A 23,324-nucleotide genomic window follows, 5' to 3' on the forward strand; every position below is an offset into this window, starting at 1 on the left:
CTCATATGACAAGGGAATCCACACGATGCCACCCTGAATCCTCCAGCGTCATTGCTAAAACAGCATGGCATGAGATTCAGTCAAAGATGTGGAACCTGCATCAGCACTGGCATCGATGTCAAGTGCAACCATGTAGCATTGAGATGGTACTGTGTCAGATTCGATGCCATGTGCATGCTAGGACTGTACATCCTCCTTGTTGGTACTTTGAGCGTGGAGGAACCTGCAGCTCAAAAAGACCAAGAAGCCTTGTCGTTACTTTCCTTCTAGGTGCTCATCCCACACCTCCCCTGCATCCATGTCATCGAGGCATGGGAAGTGTCTATGCCATAGTGACCACTCTCCATCTGTACAGCTCATTTTACATCAAGAGCCTTCAAAGACTTCTAGATCTCCTATGCCTGCACAGGCTACATCTTAGGCTGCATCCATACTGACTTCTCAATTGATACCGATGCCTACCTGCATGAGGAAATCCGGGATATAATCCAGAAAGAACTCTAGGGGCTACTGCAATTGCAGTCTCTATAACAGGTTGTCCAACATTGGTCCTTGAGGGCTGAAATCCAATCATATGTCATGTATACCCATTAAGAAAATCCTGAAAACCTATTTGCATGCACTGCCTCCATTGTAAACATAGTAGATGACGGCAGAAAAAGACCTGCACGGTCCATCCAGTCTGCCCAAGAAGATAAATTCATATGTGCTACTTTTTTATTTGTATTGTCCTCTTCAGTGCACAGACCGTATAAGTCTGGCCAGCCCTATCCCCGCTTCCCAACCACCAACCCCGCCTCCCTCCACCAGCTCTCGCACAGACCATATAAGTCTGGCCAGCACTATCCCCGCCTCCCAACTACCAGTCCCGCCTCCCACCACCGGCTCTGGCACAGACCGTATAAGTCTGCCCAGCACTAGTCCTGCCTCCCAACCACCAGCCCCGGCACAGACCATATAAGTCTGCCCAGCACTAGCCCCGCCTCCCAACCACCGGCTCTGCCACCCATTCTAGGCTAAGCTTCTGAGGATCCAAGGATCTATTTGTATGCAAATAGATCCCATGCATATTCATTGTTCTATTCTAGGTATATACTCAATAATTGGTTGCAATCTGTATATTATACACTATCTTCAACAACTGTTGTTCTTAGTTATCAATCTTTATTAAATGTTTAATTCAAATTATTATCATGCCATCCATATTTTAAAACTTTCCACACAAACCAACACACACACCTCACTCTTACTCCCATTCGCACTAAACAAAATAACTTCACATGTATTGAAAATACTAAAAATCAAATACAATTCACATTTTCATGTTCCTCAAAAGTCATCGCCAAGAGCTACAATTCAGTAGTTACTCATCTTAAGGCAAGTCCATTTTTCCAAAAGAGTTAATAATTCAATTTTCATCATCCACATTTCTTCTCATAAATCAGAAATCATGTCTGTTATACACCAAGTGATCCTCAGTGTGTGATAACTCTAGCATAATCTTCATATTCCATAACTGCCTTCATGAGCAACTGGTGTTCGAGTGCTCAACAACCTGTGGTAGCCGAATATATGACCCCTGAAGATGCTCTACGGAGCGAAACACATGCATGTAGGGTCCCGATGTTGAGATGGATATATCGCTGCAACAGAAGAAACCAGTATCAAGTTAGTTTTTACTAACTGAAGTGGCGAGATTATCATGTGATCCTTGAGTCAGTATAGCTCCGATTTATGAGAGTGGCAAACAACAGATGAATGAGGATTATCGATTGGAAGTGGATTACTCCTTGAGTTATAGCCTGTTGTTGCAAGAGGAGTAAATTTTTTAAATGACTTTGGAAGAATTTTATAGCAGTTATGGAGTATGAAGATTATGCTAGAGTTATCACACACTGAGGATCACTTGGAGGGGCATAATTGAAAGGGGGCACCCATCTCCGGGAACAGCTACGAGAAGGGGCGGTCTCAACCATATTATCGAAAAAGATGGGCGGCCATCTTTTCTTTTGATAATACGGTTGGGGCCAGCCAAATGCCTAGGATTTGGGCGGATTTGAGATGGCCGGCCTCGGTTTTCGGCGATAATGGAAACCGAAGGCGGCCATCTAAAAAACGAACACATCCAAGGTATTTGGTCGTGGGAGGGGCCAGGATTCGTAGTCACTGGTCCCCCTCACATGCCAGGACACCAACCGGGCACCCTAGGGGGCACTTTTAAAAACAAAATATTAAAATACCTCCCAGGTGCATAGCTCCCTTACCTTGGGTGCTGAGCCCCCCAAATCCTCCCCCAAACCCACTCCCCACAACTCTACATCATTACCATAGCACGTATGGGTGAAGGGGGGCACCTAGATGTGGGTACAGTGGGTTGGGGGGGGTTTGGAGGGCTCCCATTTACCACCACAAGTGTAACAGGTGGGGGGGGGGGGGTTGGGCCTGGGTCCACCTGCCTGAAGTGCACTGCACCCACTAAAAACTGCTCCAGGGACCTGCATACTGCTGTCATGGAGCTGGGTATGACCTTTGAGACTGGCATACAGGCTGGAAAAAAAGTGTTTAAAGTTGATTTTTTTTTTTTGTGGGAGGGGGTTAGTGACCACTGGGGGAGTCAGGGGAGGTCATCCCCGATTCCCTCCGGTGGTCATCTGGGCAGTTCGGGCACTTTTATTGGACTTGGGTCGTGAAAAAAAAAGGGTCCAAAAATAGCGGACCAAATTTTCGCTATGGCCGCCCTTCTTTTTTCGATTATCGGCCGAGGGCGACCATTTCTTGAGCATGCCCCCAGCACGCCCCTGTCCCGCCTTTGTTACTCTTCTGACATGCCCCCAGGAACTTTGTTCGTCTCTGCGATGGAGTGCAGTTGGGGGCGCCCAAAATCGGCTTTCGATTATACCAATTTGGGCGCCCACGGGAGAAGGGCGGCCATCTCCCGATTTGGGTCGGAATATGGCCGCCCTTCTCTTTCGAAAATCAGCTGGTTGGTGTATAAGAAGAACAGACATGATTTCTGATTTATGAGAAGAAACGTGGATGATAATTCAATTTTCAAGTTATTCTTTTGGGAAAATGGACTGTTGCTTTAAGATGAGTAACTACTGAATTGTAGTTCTTGGAGATGACTTTTGAGGAACATGAAATGTGAATTGTATTTGATTTTTAGTATTTTCAATACATGTGAAGTTATTCTGTTTAGTGCGAATGGGAGTAAGAGTGAGGTGTGTGTGTGTTGGTTTGTGTGGAAAGTTTTAAAATATGGATGGCATGATAATAATTTGAATTAAACATTTAATAAAGATTGATAACTAAGAGCAACGGTTGTTGGAAGATAGTGTATGCCTATTCATTGGGGAAATCCTGAAAATCTGACATGGCAAGGGCTGAGGTTGGACACCCCTGCTCTACAGGCATACAAGGTGCTTGCGCCTGCCTTAGCCCAGCCCATGGATACATTGGAGAGACAGTCATGGGAGAGGTCCCATACACTGTTTTGACATCAACTGTTGGGAGCAGCTCATACCCGACTGACATGTATCATCGTTGGCAGAGGAGCTTTCTCCAACAGCAGAAGCTCATATTCCTTGATGTAGTTTAACACATAGTCAATGTACAAGTTGGCACTCACTCCTACATACTCCTCATGAGCAGTACTTTGCAGAGTCCAACTCGGACCTCTCTTGGGAGGCAGATCATGACCCACAGGACCTCTCGGATGAGGAGTCTTATGGAATCCCATCTGATTCTTCTCAGCCACCTCAGAGGAAAAAATCTCCCCCAGAAGGTATATCCTTTCCAGGTTTTGTTTGTGAAATGCCATACCTTTCAAGCTGGAAATGGAGGAAAAACCTCAAGCAGAACTTTTTGAGGTTCTTGACTTTGATTCCCCACCAAGATAAGAGGGTATTGCAGTTCCTCTCCATTCAGTTATGAAAACCACTTTATTACAAAAAAAAATTGGGAGACTGCTCTCAGTCCAAATTATCTCGAAGAAGATTGACACAATATATTGAATACAAAAATGTGATGGATTTGAAAGGGTGCAGCTAACACATTATTCTTTAGTGGTAGAGTCTGCTTTAAAACGCACTCACAGTGCCAGATCTTATACTTCTGCTTCTTCAGAAAAAAAAGAAGCAAGAACTTTGGACTCTTTGGCAGAAAAACTTTCCAAGCCACAACACTAACCAATCACATTTTACACTACTAGTTTTAAGCCACCATTTATTTAAAATCTCTTATACAGACTTCTTTTGGTATAATATTTGCAAGGTAATATTATTACTCAGTAGGGTAGGTTTTAGCACATATGGGTGGTCAGTGTAGTTCCCTACAGGGCTTTACACTACTCCCTCCCCACACCGCTTACACTGCCCATATCCAGATAACTCCATGACTCTGACACTCTCTTCAGTGGTGGATGGTATCACGCAATCTAACTAGAAGCCTCCTATTACAACCCTTTCCACATCACAAGGTTCTCACCACAGATTCTCATCACAGATGCTTCCTTGATGGGGTGGGGCGCACATCTTGACTGTCTCCATACACAGGGTTCTTGGTTCCTGTAAGAACAAAGATACTGTATCAATCTTTTCTATGTTTTTCCCCCACTGTCCCTAATCGGGAAAATGCTTCTCAAACTCCATCAAGACTAAGGAGCCATGATTCTAGTTGCTCTTTACTGGCCTCAACAAATTTGGTTTCCTCTACTCCTAGAGTTGTTGTACAAGGAACCATTCAGGTTGAATCCTTTCCCAACCCTCATAACTCAGAACAAGATATCCCTTCTTCACCCGAACCCTTGTTCTCTAGACTTCATGGCATGGTACCTGATGACATAGAATTGCGTTCTTTAAGCATTCACCATGCAATCTCTTGGATACTTCTTGCCTCCAGAAAACCCTCAATAAAAAAAATGTTACCACCTAAATGGAAAAAGTTTTCCCTCGGGTGTGCCTCTAAGTTGCTCAACCCTATGTCATGTTCTCTACCTGCTTTGATGGAATACCTCCTCCCTCTTTACAATTCTGGCCTCAACACTAATTCAGTTAGAGTACATTTGAGTGCCATTAGTGCATTTCATGCTAAACTGAATAATAGACCAATTACAGTGCATCCCTTGATAGCTAGATTCATGAAAGGTTTATATCACATTAAACCTCCATCAAACCGCCTCCAGTGGTATGGTATCTCAACGTCGTTCTCACCTCGCTCATGAAACCTTCGTTTAAACCACTGCATTTTTGTTCTCTAAAATTCACATCTTATAAAGTATTGTTCTTGTTAGCTTTTACTTCTTCCAGAAGAGTTGGTAAGCCTCACTCCAAGTCCTTATAGCAGATCCTCCTTACACCAGATTCCTATCATGACAGGGTTGTACTCCGAACTCACCCCAAATTTCTCTCAAAGGTTATTTTGGAGTTTCATCTCAATCAGTCCATGTTGTACCTCTTTTTTTCTTAAACCACATTCTCATCCTGGAGAAGCAGTAATACACACCTTAGACTGCAAACGTGCTCAAGCATACTATCTAAAATGCACAAAGCCTTATCAACATCTGCTTGGGTTGCTGACTGTATCTCCTACATCTATGCTCAGGCTGGGCAGACTCTTGATGGCCGTGTCACTGCTCATAATATGTGAGCTTTGGTGGCCTCAGTAGTCCATTTCCATTCTGCCTCTATTCAAGACATTTGCAATATGTGGTCTTTTATCCACACTTTTACGACTCCCTACTGTCTGAACCAGTATTCCAGGCAGAATAGCGAGTTTAGACAAGCAGTTCTGCAGAATCTTTTTACTATTTAAAATCCAGCTCCACCCTCCGGCCCATTTTCCACCAGGCTCACTATTTACTTTTGCTGTCAGAATATACTATTCCTATGAGCCTGGTAGCTAGTGAGTCCCGTTTGTGAGAATATTATGCCTGCATGTCCTCTTGAGAAAGCTAACTACTCACCTGCAGCAGCTGTTCTCCAATGACAGCAGGCATATATTCTCATAACCCACCCACCTCCCCCTTGGAGTTGTCTTCTTAGCTTTAACACTGTACTCCCGGTCCCGCACTCAGGCATTGGGCGGGAACGCACCTTCGCATGCACAGTGGGAGCATTTTCTTGAAGTGGTAGTATGCTTTGGTAGTGTCTGCACCGGGCTCCATCAGATGGCATCACTCATTTTGTGAGAATATATGTCTGCTGTCCTTGGAGTAACTTAGCTTTACATTCATAATACTTCCATTGTATGCATATTCTTCATGCATATTCATTAGGGTTTATGGTTTATTAATTAATATACCACTTTTCGTGGATAATGGCAAAACGATGTACAATAAATAAAATCAAATTGAAAGAAAATGGAAAAGAACTACAATATTAGGAAAGAAAGGAAGCAGAGAAGATAAGTACATAAGGATAGCCATACTGGGTCAGATCAGTGGTCCATCTAGCCCAGTATCTTGTTTCCTACAGTGGCCAATCCAGGTCATAAGTACCTAGCAGAAACCCAAATAGCAACATTCCATGCTACCAATCCCAGAGTAAGCAGTGGCTTCCCCTTGTCTGTCTCAATTGCAGACTATGGACTTCCTCTAGAAAATTGTCCAAACCTTTTTTTTTTTTTTAACCCAGATATGGTAACCGCTGTTACTACATCCTCTGACAATGAGCTCCAGACCTTACCTATTTGTTGAGTGAAAAAATATTTCCTCCTATTTGTTTTAAAAGTATTTCCATATAACTTCATAGAGTAAAAAAAATAAAGATTAACTTCTACTCGTTCTACACCACTCAGGATTTTGTAGACCTCAATCTTATTTCCCGTCAGCCATCTCTTTTCCAAGTTGAAGATCCCTAACCTTGTTAGCCTTTCCTCATATGAGAGGAGTTCCATCCCCTTTATCATTTTGGTTGCTGTTCTTTGAACCTTTTCTAATTCTGCTATATCTTAAAAACAAAATATATTATAGGTTAGTTTGTACTAATTTTCTTTCAGGGATTTAACCTAACCTTGAGGATGGCAATTTCCAAAGGTTTTAAACGTGGTTAAACAGCTGTTGTATTCTGTGCAACCGGACCATCTCAGGTACCGATAGCCACGCCTGGTGTATCCAGTGCCTTGGGCCCAACCATAGCCCAGCCGCTTGTAGTCTGTGTCTTCGTTTGAAAAAACAGACCCAAGCGTCTCGAGAAGCCCAACGAGAGAAGCTTTTTGGGGCTCGGTCCGGTCCTTCGACATCGAGGGAAGCATTGACTTCGGGAGCAGAGGTAATGGCTGCTGAAAGCCCAACTTGCGCTGGGAGCAGTGAGGCATCGAGTGGGTCTCCACCTGCCTCGAGGCCTCCTGTTATGCAGGCCCCCCAGGACCGGCCTTCGTCGGACCCGGCCCTGAGGAGATGTGAGGATTCCACATCTTCCTCATCGGTACCGAGCAGTCTCGATGACGGGTGTCGAGCGAAGGCGAAGAAGCACCGTCATCGTTCTCCGACACAGGGTGCCGGGAGCTCTGGGGCATCGAGGGAATCGGCACCCGAGAAGCATTGGCGCCAAGAGGATCGCTCCTCCTCTATACAGGAGGTGCCGATGCATAGGTCTTCTGGCAGCCTGCTCCCAAGCTTCGACAGATTCTGCCACCAGCTCCTTTACCGACCCCACAGCCTTGTCCGATGGCGGCTCTCGACAAGCGCATCAGGGCTCTGCTTCCAGAGCTTCTGGAAGGATTGCTGCGCCAGTCTGCTTCGGTGTCGGGGGTGCTTGCGCCTTCTGTACCGTCTGCAGCAGCGGCATCTGGTTCTTCACCTGTGGTGAGGTCCCCGGCCTCGGTGCCGTCTGCGGCATCGGCATCAGCTGCCACCCAGGTCGACTCCCCTTCAATGTTGGTGGAGGAAGCTTCACCGCAGTCCAGGCGGGCATCAACTTCTCGGCACCGCCATCGAGGACGTTGTTCCTCGGTGTCAAGGAAGGCTCAGTTTCGGACTGCTCTGAGGGAAGTCTTCTCCGATACTGAAGATGAGCGTTCGTGGGAGGAAGAGGAAGATCCCAGTTACTTTTCTTCTGACGAGTCCTATGGGATTCCCTCTGAACCTTTCCCTCCACCAGAAAGGAGACTTTCTCTACCGGAGAGTCTCTCCTTTACCTTCTTTGTCAGGGAAATGGCTGTGGCTATTCCCTTCCCTATGGAGGTTGAGGATGAGCCCAGGGCTGAGATGCTCAAGGTCCTGGATTATCCTTCTCCACCTAGAGAGGCTGCGATGGCTCCTTTGCATAATGTACTGAAGGAAGTCCTTATGCGAAACTGTTTGTTCCCTCTGTCTAATCCTGTGATCCCGAAAAAAGCTGAATCCCAATATCGGATCCATGGTGAACCTGGATTGATGAAGTCTCAGCTACCTCACAATTCCATGGTGGTGGACTCCGCCCTAAAAAGAGCCAAGAGCACTAGGGACTATGCCTCGGTGCCCCCAGGCAGAGAATCTAGAACCTTGGACTCTTTTGGGAGGAAGACGTGTCAGGCCGCTATGCTAGCTGCCAACATCCAGATATACCAGCTCTTCACGAGCGTCCACTTGCGGAACTCGGTGAGGCAACTGTCCAGCTTGGTTGATACACTCCTTCCGGAGTAGGCTGAGCCTTTTCACCAGGTGATCAGGCAGCAGAAGGCGTGTCAAATTCCTGGCCTGGGGTACATACAACACTTTTGATGTAGCATCCAGGATTGCTGCTCAAGGTATAGTGATTCACAGACTCTCATGGCTGCGTGTCTCTGACCTGGATCATTTGGTCCAGCAGCGGATGGCGGAGGTTCCTTGCTGGGGGGATAACCTTTTTGGTGAGAAAGTAGAGGATGTAGTTGACCAGATCAAGAAGCATAATGATGCTATGGATTCTCTCTCCCGTCGGGCATCTTCTGCTACTACCTCCTCATCTAGGAGTTTTTTTGGGGGGGGAAGAGGAGTGCTTCCTGTTACTATCCCAGGCATAGGTATACTCCTGCTTCTCAACAGCTTGCCCAGGCTCAGCCCCAGTGCGCTTGTTCTCGTCAACAGCATGCGCCTAAGGCCCCTGGTGCTCCCCAGCACAAGCAAAGGACGGGCTTTTGATTGGCTCCAGTTCAGCATAGCCTCAGTAAAAGTGTCCGTACCAGATCACTTGCCGGTAGGAGGGAGGTTGATATTTTTTCACCAAAGGTGGCCTCTCATAACCTCCGACCGGTGGGTTCTTCAAATAGTCCGGTTAGGATACACCCTCAATCTGGAATCCAAACTTCCAAATTGCCCACCGGGACCTCATTCTTACAGTTCCCAGCACAAGCAGGTACTTGCAGAGGAACTCTCCGCCCTTCTAAAGGCCAATGCGGTTGAACCCATTCCACTAGAGGAAGAAGGGCTGGGATTCTATTCCAGGTACTTCCTTGTGCAAAAGAAAACAGGGAGGATGCGCCCCATCCTAGACCTAAGGGCCCTGAACAAATTTCTAGTCCGAGAAAAGTTCAGGATGGTTTCCCTGGGCACCTTTCTTCCCATGATTCAGGAAAACGATTGGCTATGCTCTCTGGACTTAAAGGATGCTTACACACACATCTCAATACTTCCAGCTCACAGGAGGTATCTTCGATTTCAGCTAGGGACACAGCACTTTCAGTACCGTGTACTGCCCTGTGACCTGGCATCTGCGCCCAGAGTCTTCACAAAGTGCCTGGCAGTAGTCGCAGCATTGCTACGCAGAGTGGGAGTGCATATGTTCCCTTATCTTGATGATTGGCTGGTGAAGAGCACCTCGGTGGCAGGTGCTCTACAGTCCATGAGAATGACTATTCAGGTGCTAGAGCTACTGGAGTTCGTGATAAATTATTCCCGTCTCATCTCACCCCAGTTTAAAAATTGGAATTAATTGGAGCTCTGTTCAACACAAAGACAGCTCGTGCTTATCTTCCCGAGGCAAGGGTAGACAACCTCATATCCCTAGTGTCCATAGTGCGAGCGTCTCAACAGATCATGGCTTAGCAGATGTTGAGACTCCTGGGGCACATGGCCTCCACAGTTCATGTTACTCCCATGGCACATCTACACATGAGACCAGCTCAATGGACCCTAGCTTCCCAGTGGTGTCAAGCTGCGGGGGATCTAGAGGATGTGATCCAACTGTCAACTGACTTTCGGAATTCCCTTCAATGGTGGATGATTTGATCCAATTTGACCTTGGGACGCCCATTCCAAATTCCTCAGCCACAAAAAGTGCTGACAACGGATGCATCCCTCCTGGGGTGGGGGGCTCAAGGAGCTTGGTCATTTCAGGAAAAAGGTCTGCAGATCAACCTCCTGGAATTGCGAGCGATCTGGAACGCTCTAAAGGCTTTCAGAGATTGGCTTTCCAACCAAATCATTTTGATTCAGACAGACAATCAGGTTGCCATGTATTACACCAACAAGCAGGGGGGCACCGGATCTCACCCTCTGTGTCAGGAAGCCATCCAGATGTGGCTTTGGGCACGCCGTCGCAGCATGTTTCTCCAAGCTACTTATCTGGCAGGCATAAACAACAGTCCGGCCGAGAGGTTGAGCAGGATAATGCATCTTCACGAATGGTCACTGAACATGGGCGTAGTCCATAAGATCTTCCGAGCGTGGGGCACCCCCTCGGTGGATCTTTTTGCCACTCAGATCAATCACAAGGTCCCTCAGTTCTGTTCCAGGCTTCGGGCCCACAGCAGACTAGCATCAGATGCTTTTCTTCTGCATTGGGGGACAGGCCTTCTGTATGCGTATCCTGCCATACCTCTGGTGGGGAAGACTTTGCTGAAACTCAAGCAAGACTGCGGAACCATGTTCCTGATTGCACCCTTCTGGTTCCCTCTTCTTCTGGAATTGTCCTCCGAGCAACCGTGAAGATTGGAATGTTTTCCAGCCGTCATCACCCAGAACGAGGGGTCGCTTCTACATCCCAACCTCCAGTCTCTGGCTCTCACGGCCTGGATGTTGAGAGCTTAGAATTCGCCTCCTTGGGTCTTTCAGAGGGTGTCTCCCGGGTCTTGATTGCTTCCAGAAAAGATTCCACGAAGACTTTTTGGGACTTAGGATCCAACTCCACTCCCCTGGGCCCATTTTTGTTCTGTTCCAGGCTGCACTCTCAGTTATTTGTTTTCTTCGTAAGTCAATCCTTGTTATGTCCTCACCGTTGCGAGGCCCAATTGACCTTCTTTGTTGTTTTGAGTGAGCCTGGGTGCTAGGGATACCCCAGTCATGAGAACAAGCAGCCTGCTTGTTCTCGGAGAAAGCGAAGATACATACCTGTAGCAGGTATTCTCCGAGGACAGCAGGCTGATTGTTCTCACAAACCTGCCCTCCTCCCCTTTGGAGTTGTTATTTCTTTATATGCTTTTTGATACACATCTGAATCCCAAAAGGTATCCCATCAGAGATAGTGGTGTGGCAGCACTGAGGGAGCATTCTCTTGGACTTCCAATCCCTGTGTGTGTATATACAGTGCAATCCGCTTAAGTGCAAGGGTCTGGGACCAAAGAAATACATGCAGTTAACTGGAGTGTGCATTTAACCGTTGTGATCCAAAGAAGCTTGACATCTGATAAACATATGTACAGTACTGTTTATTATACGTACAGTATACAGTCTCCGTTAACTGTCGTTAGGCTTACTTGAAGTAATCAGTCATAGTCCTCTGTACACTATTGTGTCTGTGAATTCTATAGACTACGTCTGCCAGACAGTAAAAACTGTCATAGCACTGACATCCAGTGGCCTCCTAATAGGCCCGCACGGTGTTGAGACTCTCCAGCACTCTTGCAAAAGTGACAGGAGGTTGTTGAATTTCGTCAGCATGTGCCTCGCTGCTCATTTCATCATCTGTATCATCATCAGCTGTTGCCTGCGTTTAGGCGCATATTTCGACATCAGTGCTGTCATCAGCTGTTTGTAGATCATAATCAACAGCTACGTAGTGATGAAACTCCTCTTCAGTAACACCAGCTGGGATGTCAATAACCTCTTCATCTGACACGTTTGCAACAGCTGCATCCCCCTCCACATCCTTAACAAAGCTTGCCCGCTTGTAGCAGTTCACAATGGTTGCCTGTGTAACATGATTCCAGGCTTCTTTCTGCATATGTAGGGAATCCAACAGTGATAGATTACGAGCCAGTTCAACAGCATGTTTATCCTTGCCAGTCTGGTCATCCATAACGCTTATCAGACGACGTAGCACAAGAGCCCAGTAATGCTGTTTGAAATTGGCTCTTATGCCCTGATCCATAGGTTGGATCAGAGAGGTAGTGTTTGGTGGCAGGAAGACCACCTTGACATTAGACAGCCTGACATCATCACTGTGTGCAGCACAATTATCATAAAGCAACAAAATCTGACGCTTTTGTGCCCGCATTCTAGTGTCTATCTTCTTTAGCCACTGCTTCCAAATTTCCCCAGTCATCCATGAATTTGCGTTAGCCTCGTATGACACAGGAAGTCGCTTAACATTCTTGAAGCAACGGGGCTGTTTGCTCTTTCCAATGACGAGTGGTTCTCACTCCCATCCATATTGCAGCAAAGGAGGATCGTCAGTCAGTCCTTCGACATTTTACTTCCTGTCGTTTTGGCTTGTTTGAATGCAAGTGTTTCATCAGGAATCGCTCCCCAGTAGAGACCGTTTTCGTCAGCATTGAGAATGTCATGAGGTGCAAACTCGTTCAAGATGGTAGGAAGAACTGAAAGAACCCAATTTTCAGCACCAAAGTCATCAGCGTCTTGTTTTTCACCATGCTGTTTCTTGAATTTTATGTTGTTTTTCTCCTTCCATCTTTCCAACCATCCAACAGTGGCTTTGAATTCAGTTAGTCCAAGACTTTCAGCTAGCTTTCTCCATTAGCAGTGGACCACTGACAGGAAACTGTCTGCTCCTGACTTGAGAAAACTACCGAAGAAGAGCATCTTCTCAGTGGCGTACCAAGGGGGGGGGGGCGGTGGGGGCGGTCCGCCCCGGGTGCCAGTGGGTGGGGGGTGCTCCGCTCCCACCGCCTCCTGTGGCCGTTCCCGCGGCGCCGCACATTAAAAAAAACCGGCGAAGCAGCGTCGCAGGCAGCGCCTCGTGCCCTGCTTGAAAAAAAAAATCAAATCTCCTTCCTTCTCCTCCTCGTCTTGACGTCGACTCGGGCCTTCCAATCAATTTGATTGGCAGGCCCGAGTCGACGTCAAGACGAGGAGAAGGAAGGAGATTTGATTTTTTTTTTACAAGCAGGGCACGAGGCGCTGCCTGCGACGCTGCTTCGCCGGTGGGGAAGGAGAGGGGCGAAAGGGACTCGGGTGGGGGTGTTCAGAGGGGAGAAGGGGACTGGGGTGGGGGTCTCAGACAGGGGAGGGGAGAAGGGGACTGGGGTGGGGATCTCAGAGGGGAGAAGGGAAGGGGAGGGGAGAAGGGGACTGGGGTGGGGGTGTTCAGAGGGGAAAAGGGGAGGGGACTGGGGTGGGGGTCTCAGACGGGGGAAGGGGATGGGAGAAGGGGACTGGGGTGGGGGGGTTCAGAGGAGAGAAGGGGACTGGGGTGGGGATCTCAGACAGGGGAGGGGGAGAGGAGAAGGGGACTGGGGTGGGAATCTCAGACAGGGGAGAAGGGGACTGGGGTGGGGGTGTTCAGAGGGAAAAAGGGGAGGGGAGAAGGGGACTGGGGTGGGGATCTCAGACAGGGGAGGGGAGAATGGGACGGGTGGGGATCTCAGAGGGGAGAAGGGGACTGGGGTGGGGTGTTCAGAGGAGAGAAGGGGACTGGGGTGGGGGTCTCAGACAGGGGAGGGGAGAAGGGGACTGTGGTGGGGGTCTCAGACAGGAGGAGGGGAGAAGGGGACTGGGGTGGGGGTGTTCAGAGGGGAAAAGGGGAGGGGAGAAGGGGACTGGGGTGGGGATCTCAGAGGGGAGAAGGGGACTGGGGTGGGGTGGGGTGGGGTGGGGTGTTCAGAGGAGAGAAGGGGACTGGGGTGGGGGTCAGACAGGGGAGGGGAGAAGGGGACTGTGGTGGGGGTCTCAGGAGGAGGGGAGAAGGGGACTGGGGTGGGGGTGTTCAGAGGGGAGAAGGGGGCTGGAACTGGGGGTTGAAAAAAGGGGCAGAGAGAGAGAGGGAACAGATCCTAGATGGAAGGGGGAGCGAGAGGGAGGGCAGACCCTGGATGGATGGGAGAGGGAGGGCAAATGGTGGATTGAAGGGGCAGAGAGAAAGGGCAGGCAGTGGATGGAAGGGACGGCAGAGAGGGCTGACACTGGATGGCAGAGAGAGAGAGAGAGAGAGAGTGAAGACAGATGCTGGATGGAAGGAAGACGGTGAAAAGAAGATGAGGAAAGCAGAAACCAGAGACAACAAACTGTAAATAAAATATATATTTTTATTTTTTTTGCTTTAGGATAAAGTATTGTAGATATGTTAAATGTTTATAATAGAACATGTAAATAAGGTAATCTTTTTATTGGACTAATTTTAATACATTTTGACTAACTTTCGGAGAACAAAACCCCCTTCCTCAGGTCAAGATAGGATACTGTAACAGCACTATACTGAACTGACCCGAGGACGGAGGTTTTGGCCTCTGAAAGCTAAATGTATTAGTCCAATAAAATGGTATTATTTTACTTTCTATATTTGTTTTATTTCTATTTGTTAATTTGTAAAGTGGTGATTGGTACTTGTTAGTTTTTTTCAAATTTACATCTGCTGTCTTTATATTTTGCACAGTACTAGGGGACAGTTTCTGTTTCTGTGGTGTTGCATTGTATGCAGAGTCTGGCATTGGGGGTTCAGTTTAATTTTTGTATAAATAGAAAGTTTATGATTACTTATTCTATAGTGGATTAGGGTGTATCTGTGTTTGTGAAAAAGACATGGCTTTCAGTTGGCATTGACTGTGCAGGATCTACGATCTGTACTATTCTGTCTGGTTTCATTTTACAATAGGTGAATTGATGTTCTAGTGCTCACTGTAGTGTTTAAGATGCTTTCCTTTTCCTTGTGTGACTCGTAGAAATGACTGCTTATGGTATGGTAGAATTGCTCTATAGGTCCTGAGTGTTTTGTATTCTCGGCATGCCTAGTACTGGATTTGGGGGGGGGGGGGGTGTTAAAAAATGACCGGCCCCGGGTGTCAACTACCCTAGGTACGCCACTGCATCTTCTACATCCTCAGCTTTTCCCGCCCGTTTATGTTTCCTGTGTGGATTTGTATTGTTTTGCCAGTCTTCCAGAAGCTGATCTTTCTGCTTCAAGATACGTGAAATTTGACTGGGATTGACACCATATTCTTTAGCAATAGATGCTTGACTTTGTTTTCTAATTTTTTAAGAACTTCTATTCGTTCAGCCAGTCTTAAAGTCTTACAGTTGTGCGATGATGACGACGACTCCAGTGTACACTCTAACAACTTTCTTTCGCTCATTCTACCTGTGGCAGTTAACCAATGAGATTTCAAATTTATCGCCCCTTTGTCATGTACCAGTCGGCTTCTATATTCCGTGTGTGCGCTTATGTGGAGTCTTTCCTGCAGAGGAGCGGTCTTAAACCATGCATATAAGCGAATCTTGCACTTATCAGTGGTGCGCTAAACCGAAGTTTGGCCCCATAGAAATTGATGGCGCCAAAAGCGGGACCGAAATACGGCATGCAGTTAAACAGAGCATGTGCTTATCTGATGTGCATTTAAATGGAGTGCACTGTTTTAACAATTAAAAACAAGAAATAATAAAAATGAAAGGTGTGTGTGTGCATATATATATGTATGTGTATATATATATTATATATATACTAGTAAAAAAGGCCCATTTCTGACACAAATGAAACGGGCGCTAGCAAGGTTTTCCTCGGAGTGTGTATGTTTGAGAGAGTGTGTGTGAGAGTGACTGTGTAAGAGAGAGAGAGTGAATGTGTGAGTGTGTGTGTGTGACAGAGAGAGAGTGAGTGTGGGTGCGAGTGTGTCTGTGAGAGAGAGTGTGTGTGAGACAGAGTGTGAGAGTGTGTGTGTGGTACACAGACTCTCTGTGAGACCGAGAGAGTGTTTGAAAGTGACTGTGAGGCATATTTTCAAAGCACTTTGGGAGGCTAAGTTCCATAGGTTTCTATGGAACTTTGGGAGGCTAAGTGCTTTGAAAATGAGCCTCTATGTGACACATAGAGAGTGAATGTGATACAATGTGAGACAATGTGTGAGAGTGAGAGAGAGAAAGACACTGACTGTGAGAGAGAGAGTGTGTGTGTGTGACAGAGATACCTCCCTCCTCCCTCTCTGGTCTCAGGACCCTCTCCCCCTCCTCCCCTCTCAGGTCTCTGGACCCCTCCCCCTCTCTGGTCTCAGGACCCCCTCCCAATGTCTCCCCTCTTTCTTTCTGCATCCTTCCATCCAGTGTCTCCTTTTTTTCCCGTATCGTTCCATCCAGCGTCTTCCCTCTTTCTGTCCCCATCCTTCCACCCATCTACCCTGTCTCTTGATCCTTCCATCTAATGTCTCTCTCTCCCTCCTTCTATCCAGTGTCTCTCTATCGCAGGCAGCCATCAGGCATTGGCTGTCGGCTCTGCAGCCGCTCCTCTCACCTCTCACATCGCTGCGCTCCTCCGGGTTCTCCTCCAGGGGCAGTGACATGAGAGGCGAGAGGAGCAGCTGCAGAGCCGACAGCCAGTGCCTGATGGCTGCCTGCGGTGCCGCACTTGCTTTTTAAAAACAGCTGTTTTTGTTTTTGTAGCGGCCACTGCTGCTCAACAGGAAAGCAGCAGTGGCCGTAAATGGGAGCTGGCGCCGCGTGTTTCGCAGGAGACTTGGCAGGTCTGTGTTGGGTGGGCAGGCCTGGAGGGAAAGTGACTGGGCCTGGGGGGCAACCTCATGGGGGGGGAGGTGTGGAGGGGGGAGCAGTGGCTGCGGCGACCTCATGGGGGGTGGAGGGGGGAGCGGTAGCGACCTCGGGGGGGGGGTGGCGGGGTAAGCATTAGGCGATTATGGTAAAGTCATATATCTTTGCTGAGTGTTGTGAAATGAAACATTAGCACAATGAATAATAAAGATCTATATTCATAGATAGGAACACAAATCTCTTGACAGTAATGCTATGTGTCATATTTATCACAATACTATGACGCTGAAAAAATATATATAATAATTTTTAGCATAAAGTACCCATTAGGTGTGCTGCAGTGATTTTTGGTAATGCATTAACCAAATGACAATGGAGATATTGTTATACATCTTCCTTAAATTATCTGGGAAACATAATTAACAGCCCATATATAATAACACCAGTCTTTGATGTATTTTCATGTGATCATGTAGCAAATATTGATTGCATATTTATATGTGCGAAAAGGTGTGATAAATAGGTACCGTCAAATACTCAAAAATATGGATAATAATGAAAACCTTATATACTACAATGTAATATGATGGTCATTATAGATTATCATTGCATTAATTTCACAGTTAGAAAACCGATAAGTCTATCTCATTGTTGAGCCCTGCTGGAGCAACAGTGTCCATCTCAAAGATGCATCTTTGTTCTTTCTGTAATAATAATGAGTCCAAATCACCTCCGCACCATGAGGTATTGGCAACTTGATACACAATGAGGCATATTTTCAAAGCACTTTGGGAGGCTAAGTTCCATAGGTTTCTATGGAACTTTGGGAGGCTAAGTGCTTTGAAAATAAGCCTCTAGTCTAAGGTCTGAGAATGAGTGTGATAACTCCATACAATGTTGAACCAATGGGGCAGTGAAGTTGCTTCTTCTTATGTTGCTCCTGTGTTCTATCATTCTTGTTTTGAGTTTTCATGTGGTCTTGCCTACGTAAAGTAGTGAACAGGGGCAAATAATGATATAAACCACACGTTCCGTGTTACAATCTGTGTTGTCGTGAAGAGGGTATATTTTGCCAGTACAAGGGTGTTTGAATTCTATGATGAAGAACAAACTGAGCATCTTCCACAAGGGTGGTGACCCGTGGCTGAGTTGGTTGTATCATGATGAATTTGTGACATGAGATCTGGTAGTGCTGATGGCACAATCACTTCTTTAAATGTTTCTTCCACTGGTTAATGCTATAGTGACCTTCTTTTGTTTTGATGACCTTCCAAAATGTGCCAATTTTTGATTTTCTTTATATCACCTGATAGATGGGAGAATCTTAGACTGCAAACAATGTCTGGTGAGTCTCTGTATGTGGTTGGAGTAGTTCTTCCTGTTCTGTTGCCGTTGCTTTTAGGAAACATTGCTCAAAGAAGCGCATGTGGTAACCTATATCCAAGAAAAATTTCATCATTGGCTTGGATTGATGCTCAGACTCATCAAAATTGTTGCAAAGTCTTCTTAGACGCAAAAATTGTGAGTAAGGGAGGTTCTCCTTCAGGTGTCTGTTATGAAAGCTGTTAAAATGTAGAAATTGATTCTTACCTGTCGGTTTCTTGTATATTGAAGTATCAAAGCCATAAGTATTCTTTTTTGATATCAATGTCTAAAAATGGAATAGTTTGATGATGATAATGCATAGTGAACTTTAAATTGGGATCTAGTGTGTTCAGCCATGCATGGAAATCGTGTAGTCGTTCGATACTCCCTCTCCATAACATCAGAATGTCATCGATGTATCGTTTCCATAACCTGACTTCCTCTTTGTAAGGATGTGATTGTAAAAATTCCTTTTCAAACTGCACGACATAGAAGATAGCGATGTCAAGAGCCATGGTTACTCCCATTGCTGTTCCCTTTATTTGCTTCTAGTGTTGTCCTTGGAAACAAAAGAAATTTTCTTTTGATACTAAAGTGGTTAATTGGATAATGAAGAAAGTCAGTACTCTTAGTGTTTCTGTTCAGTCATTTAGAATGTTAGTGAGTATGGTGAGCACTTCATCCTGAGGGATGTTGGTGTATAGACCTTCGATGTCAAACGTTAGCTGTCTTGCAAAGCTTCTGCTGGAAGTCTTGGCAGACATTTTTAAAGAGCGATGCAGTAACAGAGGGGTCAGCGCCGGCAGTAGGCAGGAAAGACGGGGGTTCTTTCCTGCCCCGAAGACTCCACTTACCACCAGGGTGGCTTCAGGTAGGTGCCAGGAGGGCACCCTGTGGCTCGGGGGAGGGGAGGCAAGGAGTCAGATCGCAGCAATGGCGGGGAGCAGGAGGGAACACTATGGGGCCCCTGGAGGCACAGGGCCCTGTGCGACCGCTCCTTTTCCCTCTCCCTAAGACCGGCCCTGTTTGTTGACAAGCAATCCAGGTATGGACTTGGGTAGCTTTTCAAAACATCTTTTTAAGAGCTGTTTTACCTAGGCAACACAAAATGCTGTAGCAGACAGTCATTTAACCTCACAAATGGTCTCTCAGCACCTCTGTAGTTTGTCGAATATTCTAGCACTGGCAGACCCCAGCGATAGACCACTTCTCAGAACAAAAAACTACCCGGCGTTTGTTTCCGTCTGTACACTCCCAACCATGCAGCCCCAGACACCTTCTTAGTTCACTGGGGAACAGACCACCTATACTTTTCCCCCCACTTCCTCTCATAGGGAAAAAACTCTTCTCAAACTGTGTTTGAAACCAGGGAACCATGATTCTAATAGCTCCCTATTTGCCACATCAAAGCTGGTTCCCTCTCCTCTTAGAATTATCATCCAAGGAACCATTGAAGTTGGATCCTTTTCCAAACCTAATAACACAGAACAAAGGGTCCCTCTTCCATCCAGACCCTCGCTCCCTAGCCCTGACAGCTAGTTTCCTGACAACTTAGATTTCCATTCTTTAAATCTTTCTGATGCAGCCTCTAGGATATTCCTAGCCTCTAGGAAACCTTCTACACAAAAATGTTACTGCTCTAAGTAGAAAAGATTTTCTCTCGGGTGTACAGCAAGAGCACTTGAACCTAGTACAAGCTCTCTATCTTCCCTTATGGAGTACCTCAGCGGTGTACCGAGGGCGGGACGGTGGGGGTGGTCCGTTCCGGGTGCATGCTGCGGGGGGGGGGGGGGGAGTGCAGGGAGCAGCTGCATGGCTGTCTGCTCCGCCAGTTCCCTGCTCTCTGATGTTACTTTCTGTTCCTGCGCAGAGGGAGTGGGGAACCTACAGAGCCGACAGCTGCGTGGCTGCTCCCAGCACCCCAGAAGGTAAGCGCAATGTACCCGGTGGGGGGGGAAGCTGTTTGAAGGCCATGCACCGAGGGGACGACGCTGCATGAGGGGGGTGCTCAGTGGCGATCTGCCCCAGGTGGCAGCCAACCAAGGAAACACCACTGGAGTACCTCATCTATCTTTCCGATTTTGGCCTCAAAACTAAATCAGTCAGAGTACATTTGAGTGCTATAAGTGCTTTTCATTCTAAAGTTGATAATAAGCCAGTTTAATTTCATCCTTTAATAGTTAGATTCATTAAAGGTTTGTTTCATACCAAACCTCCTATCAAACCATCTACGTTGGAGCGGGATCTTAATGTCATCTTCACAGCTCTCATGAAACCTCCATTCAAACTGCTTCGTTCCTGTTCTCTGAAATTCCTCACATATAAGGTAGTGTTCTTAATAGCTCTTACTTCTACCAGAAGAATTGGCGAGCTTCAAGCCCTTGTGGTATACCCTCCTTACACCAGGTTCTGACACCACAGGGTTGTACTCTGAACCTACCCCAAATTCCTTTCTAAAGTGGTATCAGAGTTCCACCTGAATCAGTCCATTGTATGTCCTGTCTTCTTCCCTAAGCAACACTCTAGTCCTGGAGAAGCAGCACTGAATACCATCGACTGCAAGTATGCTCTAACATAGTGTTTCCCAAGTCTGGTCCTGGAGTTCCCCTTACCAGTCAGGCTTTCAGGATATCCACAGTGAATATGCATGAAAGAGATTTGCATATAATGGAGGCAGTATGCAAATCAAGTTAATGCATATTCATTGTAGATATCCTGAAAACCTGAATGGCAAGGGCTACTCCAGGACTGAACTTGGGAAACACTGCTATAGCATACTATCTGGTCAGTGCAAAACCTCATCAGAAGTCCTCCCAGATTTTTGTGTCCTTCAGCCCTAACAAATTAGGGAAAGCTATCACCAAACATACAATCTCAACTTGGCTTGTCTGACTGACTATGTCCTACACATATACTCAGATTGGGCTGACCCTTCAAGGCTGGGCCACCACTCAGAATGTGAGAGCCATGGCGGCTTCAGTAGCCCATTTCTGTTCTGCCTGTATTGAAGACATTTGCAAGGCAGCTACGGGGTCTTACTGCTCTCTGTTATCTACAGCAGCATTCCAGGCACTTTGGACAAGCAGGCCTACCAAATCTTTTTACTACTTAAGTCAACTCTACTTTCTGGCCCTTTTTTCCTACCAGGCTCACTATCTCTTTAATTGCAGAAATTAATTTATATTGTGAGCCTGGTAGCTAGTGAGTCCCACATGTGAGAATATTCAGTGAAAGCTAAGTTACTTACCTGTAGCAGGTGCTCTTCGATGACAGCAGGCATCCCTTCCACCTCCCCTTGGAATTGTCTTAGCTTTAGTAATGTACTGCTGGTCCCATGTCAAACGGTAAGGCACCTGTGCATGCATAGTGCAGGCTCTGCCTCAAAGATTTAAAGTGACAATGCACTTGGCAGTGTCTGCACTGGGCTCTGTAGATGACATCACCCACATGTGAGAATATATGCCTGCTGTCCTTGGAGAACACCTGCTACAGGTAAGTAACTTAGCTGTTGTTGTTGGGAGAGAGAGGTTTTTTAGGAGCAGGTAATTAGAGGTATCATGAATCAAAGGCTATGGAGACGAGGCGAGTTTTAAATACATTCTTGAATTTAGGATAAGACAGTTCAAGGCAAAAATGTTTTGGGATTGAATTCCAGAGGGACGGTGCTAGGTAAAACACAGCAGAGGTACGGGTTGATTCAAGATGAGCGAAGGACATTCTGGGGATATATAAGTGTTGATCTTCCACAGAGCAGAGGGTATGGGAAGGGGTATAAGGTACAATAATGGAATGAAGGTAAGATGGAATGCCTAACTATCGTGTTTTGTAGATTAGTATGAGAATTTTGAATTTCACTCTGAGCTACAGGTAGCCATTGGTTTTGTTTCAGAAGGGGGAGGGGGTAGCGTGATCAAATCGACCCACATAACAAAAAATCCTAATAGTTGTAAATTGAACTGGTTGAAGTCTGTGAAATTCCAGCATAAACTGTTACAGTAATTGCGATGACTAGAGCATTACAGTTATCCAGTGCCCCCAAACTATTTGTGGTCCTGAATTCCACTGAGTTATGGTAATATGAGGTTTCATTCACCACACCTTGCTTTACTTTGCTTGAACTTAGCTCACTTATTGCAGTGAAAATCCTGAGCCAGGGGCCTTGCACTGCAGCTCAGTTTGGGACCCCTTAAATTTAACCACTGGCTGTCACAGTTGAGTGATGACTTCCTTCTTCAGGGCACTATGAACCCTTATCTGGTCCAGAGAGCAGAAATTGGGTCCAAGAATAAAACCCAGGTCCTCTGTCAGTGGGAAGCCCATCTCTTGTGCCTTGATGCTACTTTGTAGGTTTATGGGTTCTCCCTGCTGTTCATAACCACTTCTGTGTTGTTGTTTTTTTTCTGGCAGTTGTATGATGTGAAGCTCAATTTCTCTGATCCCCCTTTACTACGCATGGAGCGAGCTGCCACTCGTGAGTATCCCCTCCTCTTCCTGCTAGGCATGTATCATGTTAGGGATCATTTTTGTAACTGAGTCGCGAATAAATAGTATATACATACTTTTCCTTGTTCCAAGTACTGGTGAATTTTCAAAATGTGAGTACGTGCTTTGAAAATTTCGAGTAATTTATGTACATGTCTTATACGTGTTCTCTGGCAAGTACAAACTTCCTACGTTAATTTACGTGCATGTTTTATAAAGTGTACATGCAAACGCAAGCTCATACCCTCAGTTCAGCTATAGTCTATAGGCCTTGAGCACTTTAAATCTTTGATTAAAAGCAAGCTCTCTTGCAGGTAAAATTTGCTGGGTTTTCCTTTTCCATTTTGTACAAGCCTTTCAAATAATTGTTTTGTTTGCTTATTTTGTTTTTAACATTTTCTAGTGCTCTGATTACCTGGTCTTTATAGGGGAGGGGACATAGAGGTATAAAGAATAGGGACAGGCTTTGATTGGTTCTGGTCTTTTAAAGTGTAATTGTCACACTGGTCAGGAAAAGTGAGCCCTTGGGCCACTGCCGAGGAGCGGCAGCGGCAGGCAAATCACCCAAACAGGAGACAAGGCAGACCACAGACAGACGGGCACAGGCCGGACTGGAGCAGCTGGACTGGAACAGAAGCAGGAGAATAGTCCA

The 23,324-nt window shown here is 46.4% G+C and overlaps 1 protein-coding gene across 1 annotated transcript in view; it reads left to right on the forward strand.

Annotated features, from left to right (window-relative positions):
- LOC115462005 (nudix hydrolase 20, chloroplastic-like) overlaps positions 1 to 23,324 on the forward strand; it is a 66,579-nt gene that overhangs the window by 16,599 nt on the left and 26,656 nt on the right. The window contains 1 exon segment of the mRNA XM_030192052.1: positions 22,598 to 22,661. Within this exon segment, the coding sequence (XP_030047912.1) occupies positions 22,598 to 22,661 (64 nt within the window).

This window comes from Microcaecilia unicolor, chromosome 2 (genome assembly GCF_901765095.1).
Source record: "Microcaecilia unicolor chromosome 2, aMicUni1.1, whole genome shotgun sequence".
NCBI classification, from domain to species: Eukaryota; Metazoa; Chordata; class Amphibia; order Gymnophiona; family Siphonopidae; genus Microcaecilia; species Microcaecilia unicolor.